Source organism: Gavialis gangeticus, unplaced genomic scaffold, assembly GCF_001723915.1.
Source record: "Gavialis gangeticus isolate Ggan-Ray unplaced genomic scaffold, GavGan_comp1, whole genome shotgun sequence".
Classification (NCBI taxonomy): Eukaryota; Metazoa; Chordata; order Crocodylia; family Gavialidae; genus Gavialis; species Gavialis gangeticus.
The window spans coordinates 18,023,721-18,032,532 of record NW_017729009.1 but is presented as its reverse complement, the minus strand read 5'-3'; the positions used below and the strand labels follow the sequence as shown (position 1 = coordinate 18,032,532).

Here is an 8,812-nt window from a genome sequence, read left to right as displayed (position 1 = left end):
CTATAGTACAACATTTCCCCTACCCCTTCTCATGTTTTTTACTACGCATCCCCACCATAGAAGTCAATGAGCTTGCCTTCAGAGAAATTTGCTATTTGAGTAAAGTTAGCAAAATCTGACCTTTAGTGATTATGTATGGGAACTCAGTGCCAAGAAACTAAACTACGTACTGATTTTGATCCCCAAATCCTTCATTTAAAATGCCCTGTTCATAAGTATTTATTTCAATAATAAAAAAGATGAGAAATGCTAGATGCTATGTTTAGTTGAAATGGCATTCAAATAGTTTGACTCCATGTTTAACTGAAAAATGTTGAAGCATGATTAATGTAAACTTACTTTTGCTAACCCTGTTTATTGTTACCTACAAATGAGAATACATCTCTACCAAGTTCATCTAAGAATTTAAATTTGAGTTATTTTGCAATATTTCAAAATAAATTTAAACTTTTCTACAAAGTTTAACTGTCTATAAAATTACATTTTAAAATTCTTCTAAGATTATAGTTCCCCTCTAAATAGAGAGGTTCTGTTACTGCAAGGCTGAACTAAAAAGATAAAAGTATTTTGGTCTAAATTCTTCCTTGGTTATGGCAGGCAACTCCTACTAATGTAGTATTTAAAGGCAAAATTTTGGCCTCAGAGAGCAGCACTATTCAAAATATGTGAGATGACACTTCTTGTAAATATTAAGAAACCGTTTGATGGATATAGTTTACTTTAAAAGTACCATTTCAAATCAGCTGTCTGACCAGAACTTTTAGCAAGTTTATCCAAAAATACATGTTTTGATGAACATTCATTTGCATTTCAGGCTTCAAGTAATAAATCTTCTATTTATAGCAAGTTATATCACACAACCTTCCAAAACAAATACAATGGAGCAACCTTGCTTGAACAAGCCATTTTTTCTTAATCTTGGGTGTGGTCCCCAAAGAGGTAGAGTCCAAGAATAAAATAACACTAAATTCTACTCAAGTAGGATTCACTATCAATCTCCTCCAATGTTTGTAACCTTATTTACAAACTGTAGATAACTTTGTATTAGGAGTCATTTTAAACTGGTAAGAATTCCTGTAAATACAGGAACTACCTTTGAATTCTTAAGATATTATTTCATATGAAATGAATGTTCAGTTTAGTTGAACCAACATATTAGTTAAATTCCTACACATTACCCTCATTCACAAAGAACTTGCTACTTGTCTCCAAAGTTTTACCTTAAAACCTAGCTAATACATAGATATGTCCTTAAATAACAAAACATAACAATAAATACATTTCAGTTTGAAGAGGAGCTTTTGGTTCCTTATTTCAGACACGCAGACCTAACTAGTAATTTATAAATGTATATTTGCTATCATTTCTCTGCAAATGCTGCTGCTGCCATAGAAGTCCTCATGCTTTGTCTTGCTGAAGCTGCGAACTCCTCAATTTCAGCATTTAGTTTATTGATTACCCATTCTAGTGCCTCACGACCCTGCAATTAAAAAACAAACACACTTAGGAAAATCTCATTCTCATTTAATGTGTTAACATGGCAGCATATTTTCTGGAAGACTCATAGCAAACGAGTATGTCCCTATATTTTTGTACTCCGTCACAGTATCTAACATGCAGATGAGATTAAAGCCACATGTAATGAAACAAAATCAAACTTTAAACAAAAAGTGAAAACAGTTTAGTTCACAGAACTGACAATGTCAACTGAGATCTCACAACATACATCACTTCAGCCACCAAAGTGAAAGACCAGAATGAAAAAGTAATACATTCAGATTTTGATTCAATCAATATTCTCCTGAATTTGATGGTACTAAAATCATGATGTGCAAAGATGTTTTTTTTTCAAGTCTACTTTCCTGATAGCTCAGTTCAAAAATCACTTTGGACTTATAAACTACCAATTAAAGCAGAAACAGCACCTTTGAAACTGCTTCTTGTTTGTCTTGTTAGTTATTTCTTAGGTGAAGGTTCTGGATGATATCTTATACATTGGAGAAGGAGAGACTCAGACTGCAAAGTAATCTGGAGATGTCAGCCCTGTGGACAATTCTGACAGCAAGGTTCACATTGGCAGTAATAAACCTGAATTTCCCATTCAATAAGAGGCAAAACAATAAGGGATTTTACCAAGCAGACACTGGGCATATCTATACGTACGCTTTACAATGCAGTAGAATAATTTGCTGTTTACCATCTACACATGCGTGGCAATTAGGCCAGCGTAGACTAATTTACTGCGGTCAGCTCGTCCCCGTCAGACACAAGTACTATCCAAAGGTGTAATAAATTACCGTGCTTTATATATAATAAATTAAAAATGCATGTGTAGACAGTGACAGCTGGATTAGTTTACTCTGGCTCAATCTGCACTGTAGTTTAGTCAGTCGCATTAATCGCATGTGTAGATGTGCCCACACTAATTACACTAAGACTTGTTTATTTTGTCACCTTTGTATAACATTAGAATAATTTAGCTGTGTTATTACTGTTATTAAAGTGAAGATGCAAAAATCAGGGATGGGAGACTGAACATGGAGTTTTGTGACAGGATTCGTGTCTTAAGAAATGATTCATACTGTTACTTTTTGGAAAGCCCTGGCATCTCCAGCCCTAATGTCTATGACATCTATGCAATCTCTCAAAAGTAAAGTTAATATGAAGAATTACGAAAAGGTTAACTTCTACTATGTAACTCAGGAAGCCGACATGTGCAAAGGACTTTTGCGTTAAAGTATGTATAATACTTACTTTATTGGCATTGGAAGAGATTGTGTTTTCCATTAATCCTTCTAGGTAACTGCTGAGACTGACCCCTTTCACAGATATTATTGCTTCTTGAGTCAAAATGGTTCTGAGGCAAAAAAACAAAGAACTTCACGTATTTTTTGCATTATACAACAATAAAATAGTTCTCTTATCAAAGTGAAGTTTTCCTCCAAACACACCTTCTCTATTGATCTTACTATGCAAACCTGCATATCTGGGTCCCTGGCAACACAGTCTATCTCTAAGTAGCTAACTCTCGAGGGAGCAGTTACAGACTCCTTATTCCAGCATTTTGGAAACCCCATCACCACACACATCTCTCTTAGCTATTAAATTCCTTCCATCCCCATAGCATAAAGGAAGGAGTGATCTATATGACTGTGCAGATGAAAGGCATTCAGAAAACGCAGTTCTCTTCATGACACAGCCAAGACACATTCTCTTGAAAGACTAGTGAAGAAAAGCCTCTGCATGGTAACTACCTGCAAAATGAAACACAGCTCTTTCAAGAGCAGCAGCCAATGCATGATCTGAAATAAGTATGCTACTTAGCCAAAAAAGCAGGAGGCGGAGTAGGGTTAATGGACTGGACAGAGCAGAAGTGAGACACAGTGGCGGGGAGGGGGCAGGGACTTTTATAGCCTTGGTTTTGGCTCTTACGTGCACCATCAGAACAGCTGCTTTGAAATGGACTGTGCTGCATGTCCTGCCATATGACAATCTCACATTGGCTCTGAACATCCCCAGTGTTATTTGGGAAATGTAAGTCTGTTATACTTTTCTAGGAAAATAAAGTCACAGCCCATGGCCAACCTCTTCCCAGCTCCCTACAATCAAAACAGACACGATGCTGATAAAAGCCAACAACTGTAGAAAGCAATTAACTAGGTAGACAGATGGGAAGACAAAGACACTTACTTTTCAGGCGCATGAGGATGTGGTTTATAAATAAGCCGCTCATCTACTGAAACCAGATTTGTAAATGAAATCTATGGAAAAAAAAGTTAAGTGATCTCTCAGACTTACAAAAACCAGCTCATAAAATTAGAACCACTCAAGACTAACACTGTACTTGATACCGTGCCTCCAGGGGTATCAAGATACTGATTATTCTAAAACTACAGACCAAAACCTAAAGTTTAAAATTTGTTGAGCCATTTTTTCTTGGGTCCTTCATTTTGGGAGTCTACCAGCATAGCTGTCAAGCTCACAAGATAATTTTTACAATGACAATGTACAGACCAGGTATTGTACTGAGACAACTATTATTCAATGCAAAGCAATGTATAATAGTGTGTACAAAACAATGTGTTTAAAAGTCAGATGCTCTGTACTTTGCTAAGCAGTAAGGCAGGTGTTTCTTAACTGCTTATTCTCTGAAAATGTATAATTCTCTCTATACTGGCAGAGGGGCAAGGATTTTTCATGACATTTTTCTTTTATTTTACCAACTGTGCAGTTAGGAGAGCTGTTGGACAAGTTTGACAGTGTCAAGTATCCTCTAATAATGGTACGCAGAAAAAAAAAGGAACTATAGTTTTACTATTGTCGTTTTGTTTTTTGCCTTGAAAATTTTCCTTTTCAAATTGTTTATTCAATTAAAAGCACATTATTCTGCTACTGACTATCAATTACTGATGAAAAATACTTACATTAGTGGACTGGAGTTCCATTGTTTTTTTCACAGGGTCAACAACAGAATGTTCTTGAATGTATGTCTTTGTTCTACACGCACCGATAAGCTAGAAGACAGAAAACAAGGATTGTGAATTCTCTGGTACTGCACTAACAATCTGGAAACCACTTAACTACAGATTTTTCTTCTTTTCATTTGAACCATACTACAGTCAAAGTAATGGTTACTGTATGAATGGAAAGTAAGATAAAGGTTAGATCCCAATTCTAATGGTTAAGCACAAAGTTGACATTCACTTTTCTATTTAAAAAATAGCTATGGTCTGTAAATATTTGAGTTAAACATCAACAATTTGAAATTTAAACCATTTAAAAAAACCAAACCAAACACCATGAGTCACTTCATATACTATTCCAGTCCTCAAGTACCCCTAGCAAACTTTGTGATTTTACAGATGTATTTTCTTTGCTTATTTTTTGCCCCAGAATAAGCAAAAACTTATTTAAAAGTATGTAAAAATCTAAATTATTAGATATGCTATTAACATTGCTAGCTCAACTAGTTTTAAATTATAAGCAATCTCAAAAAAATTAGAAAAGTAGGCAGACAAGGTTTTTTGGGTGAATCTGGAGTAAGCTTTTGGATTTTGGATTCTTTGGGTGAATCTGGTGTAAGCTTTTGGGTTTAAAAAACTCTTCCTCAGCCTGACAAAAGGTTTTTAAACCCGAAAGCTTGCTCCAGCTATTTAAGTTGGTCTAATAAAAGATATATCAGATTCACCCAAAGAGAACCTTGTCTCCCTACGTCCTTAGGCCAACATGGCTACAACCTACACCCCTGTAGTTTAGAAAAGTAATAGTCTTTAAGCCAGATAAGAAGTAAATGATATGGGCCATTGTTTCGTAAATCCAAATTTACTCTTCCAAAGACCCCTCCCCCCCGCCCCAAAACATAAGCTAATAGAAGGAAATACTACTACTATCCACTACCCGATTCCTATCCTTTGCTGTACTGTCCATTTGGACTGAAGGCTTCTCAAGGCAGGAATTGCCCATTACAATAGACATGCAAGGCGTTTATACACATACATTTTGATGCAATGGATCTCTGTCGCATTGGAGCAGACTTGATTGAGTCTGCTCTGTACGTGAGCTGACACACACTGCGCTGCGTCATGTGCAGTTGTATAAGTGGCGAAATGTGCGTCAGCGTGCAGAAAATGGCAGCGGTGCACTTTTGAACTAAAACAACTTTGATATGTTGTAGTTTGAAAGTGCACCACCGCCATTTTCTCAATGCTGACGCGCATTTTGTCATGTATACAAATGTCCGTAGTTCCTTGGCACAAGATTCTCAGTCTGAATTAGGACTTTATAACAAACAAGGAAACATGTTTTCCCTATTTTACCCAACTTATACAGCAACTCTTATAAGTAGCTAACCCCCCCCACAAATTTATACCTTTTGCAAGACCAAATTTTATTCTCCAGTAAAACCACTGTACAAAGATGTCCCTGTTCTGAGGATTCACTGGAAACTTCTGATATGACAGTATCTTAAATGGAGCAATTTCTCCACGTAAAAATGAAGCATTATTAATCAGCTTTCTTTATAACTCTGGGTTATTTTTCAATCTAGATAAAATAACAAAATATAAAAGTCACTGCTGCAAGATAATACACACAGGCCATAGTGGGCCCTCCTCAAACTTGGGTACAGCAAGCAAGGACCAGACATGAGCACATTCCCAGGATGCAAGCAATTCCATAAGGGGCAGGGGGTGCCAAGGCCCAGAACCGTGCTCTTGAGCTGCCCCCGGAAAAGTTGGATAGCAAACACACCATTTAGCTGCCTCGTAAAACATGGGGAGACTTACATGAAATTAAAGACAACAAAGCAGAAGAGTGCGCATCGATTCTTTCCATTTTTGCAACCGTCTACATACCGATTTCACAATGGAGGGGATTCCCCATTCTGTGCTGAGTAGTCGAAGGCTGTGCAGTTTCCCATGTGGATCTATGTGTCTGTCTAGCACATCAACTCCCACGACACTTGGGTTCATGGGGTTGGGATATTTCTGCATGGCAGCTGTTGTAACAGTTTCCCATGGGTGCCTGACAAAATGAAAGAATTAAAACGTCAACGGTGCACATTAGTTTATCATAACTCCCGCTACACCGTAAACTAGACACAGTTTAACACTGGCATCAACAACCCAGCGGCAAAATGCTACAGGTTTAATTAATAACCTTAAATGAGCTCAACGCAACTCCACCGGTGTCACAACCTGAGGAGACACTGCATAAATAATGTACACGGCAAAGACTTAACTTCCTCTAGCAGAAGAAGGGGAAACATGGAGCTCCCGTCCAGCTGACATGCAACTCCCTGGCCCCAACGCGACATGTAACCCAGGACCTTGCGCTCGAGCCTGTACCCAACAACTAGCTCCCACCTCCTTGTTTCATAGCCCGCAGGACACTAGTCCGCTGCCATTTCCCCAGGCTCCAGCTCCTCCCCTGCGGCCGCCCCATCTCTGTCAGCAATCCCGCGTCCTCCACTACCACTTCCCCGCGAGCCCCCCCAGGCCGAGGAGCAAAAGTGACATTTCTCCCCAAATGCAAACCCGCTCTTTCTTGCCACAGCAGGAAGGACCCGGGGCCTCCCCCGCGCTGCCCCTCCCCCGCCCCCAGGCCCACCGGACACCGCTTGTGCCACGACCCTCATTTCCATTGTTGGTTTTTTTTTAAATTAATAAATTCGCCATTTTCGAATGAAGGAAAAACGTCCCATTTCTGATGCAGGGACTTGCTCCCGCCACCCCCAAGGTTACGCGGCCCCCAAGGGTTGCGCGGCCGGCCGTACTCGAACACGTGCTCCGAGGTCCAGATCTTCATAGTGCGGCCGGCGCTGGGACCCGCACGCCGCCGCCACCGCCACTGCCGGGGGCACCTCTGACAGGACGCCGGCTGCCGCGCCTGCGCACACGGAGCGGCTCGACCCCTCTCATGGAGGCATCGCGTGATGTCAGAAGGGCGCTGCCTCCCCGTTGGCTCCTGGCAGTCCCCGCCCTCCGCGGCGCTCACGGCGCATGCGTCAGGTGCGGGGCGGCAGTTGAGGGGAGGGAAGCCCTATCCCACCCTACCCGGTGCTTCAGGTGTGCGGCGCGGAGCGGCGGGAGCCGGTCGAGCTCGTCCGCGCCGCGCGTGGGCCGCAGATAAACGGGAATGCGGGTTCTCCGCCAAGGTGGGCACGGCGGCTTTCCCCTTGCCCCTGGCAGAGCTCCCCGCTTTGAGATGCTGGGAGTGAGTCTTTGTGTTTCCAAATTTTTTTTAAAAAATCAAGTGTTTCTTGGCCCGCAGTAATGGCAGGCCAGCGGAAGGCAGGCGCAGGCAGTGTTTCTAAGAAACGTAGAGCCGTTGCTGTGGGAACGAAAATGGAAATTATTCGAAGGTCTGAAAAGGGCGAGACGCTGACTGAAATGGGTAGAGCTTTGGGTCTCCCCCAAACAGCGGTCGCGACTATCCTGAAAGACAAGGTAAGGATTGGGGAATGTGTCAAGGGCTCAGCTCCTTGTGCAGTTGACTGTGATAAGTAAGCGGCACCTTGGAATTGCTGATCAGGTTGAGAAACTGTTAATCATTTGGGTGGAGGATCCATGTCGGCACCACACTCCTGTGAGTTTCGGTGTGGTTCAGGGAAAGGCGAGGAGTGTGTATGATGATATAAAGAAACAACAGGGGCAGAGCTGTAATGCTGAGCCTTTTAATGCAAGTAGGGGGTGGTTTACGTGGTTCAAAGCCAGGGCCAACTTGCGTAACATCAAGGTCTAGGGTGAGACCAAAGCAAAACAATAAATGTGAATGGTGTTTGGAGAGAATTGTGTCCCGAGTGTGTGTCTGACTGCCAAGGCTTTACAGATGCTGTTGAAGAGGTGATCAAAAATGTTGTTGAAATGGGCAAAAAACTCGACTCGGATGCTGCTCGAGAGGATGTCAATGAGCTGCTGGCGTCACGTTCTGTAGAATTGACTAATGAGGACCTTCTTGAACTGGAACAGCACAAAGTAGCAGAGCAAGGAGAAGCTGCGCCCACTGTTGAAAAGACTGCTTCAACAAGTCTTGACCACAGAAGTGTTGGCTGAGGTATTTCAGCATTTGGAAGCTGCCATGTCCCTGTTTGAGGAATGTGACCCCAATGTCGAACACAGTGCATCAGTGAATAGGGGCATATCCAACATGTGCAGCTGCTACAGAGAAATTTAGAAGCAAAAAAGGAGAATATCTGTCCAAGCTTCCTTGGACGTTTTCTGTAAGAGCCTCCAGACAAGACTCCTGGAAGACTCCAGCCAAGAGCCCTTCAAAAAGTTCATCAAAGTCACCTTAAAGAAGTCCTTCCAAATCC

The 8,812-nt window shown here is 41.4% G+C and overlaps 1 protein-coding gene and 1 long non-coding RNA gene across 4 annotated transcripts in view; one reads left to right on the top strand and one right to left on the bottom strand.

Moving 5' to 3' along the window:
- The window catches only part of LOC109292634, a 46,802-nt gene extending 42,194 nt beyond the window's left edge, over positions 1 to 4,608 (top strand). For all 3 annotated transcript variants that reach the window (XR_002096157.1, XR_002096158.1, XR_002096159.1), the window contains exon 3: positions 4,460 to 4,608. This is a non-coding gene — a long non-coding RNA (uncharacterized LOC109292634). The remainder of the gene's footprint in view (positions 1 to 4,459) is intronic.
- Positions 1 to 7,380, bottom strand: PRELID3B (PRELI domain containing 3B). The gene is made up of 6 exons (XM_019510171.1): positions 7,274 to 7,380; positions 6,354 to 6,522; positions 4,425 to 4,514; positions 3,691 to 3,761; positions 2,755 to 2,857; positions 1 to 1,480 (listed from the first exon to the last, which is right to left on the bottom strand). The coding sequence occupies exons 1-6, from the start codon at positions 7,303 to 7,305 to the stop codon at positions 1,361 to 1,363; spliced, it is 585 nt and encodes a 194-aa protein (XP_019365716.1). The 5' UTR covers positions 7,306 to 7,380; the 3' UTR covers positions 1 to 1,360.
- Between the last annotated feature and the right edge of the window lie 1,432 nt (positions 7,381 to 8,812).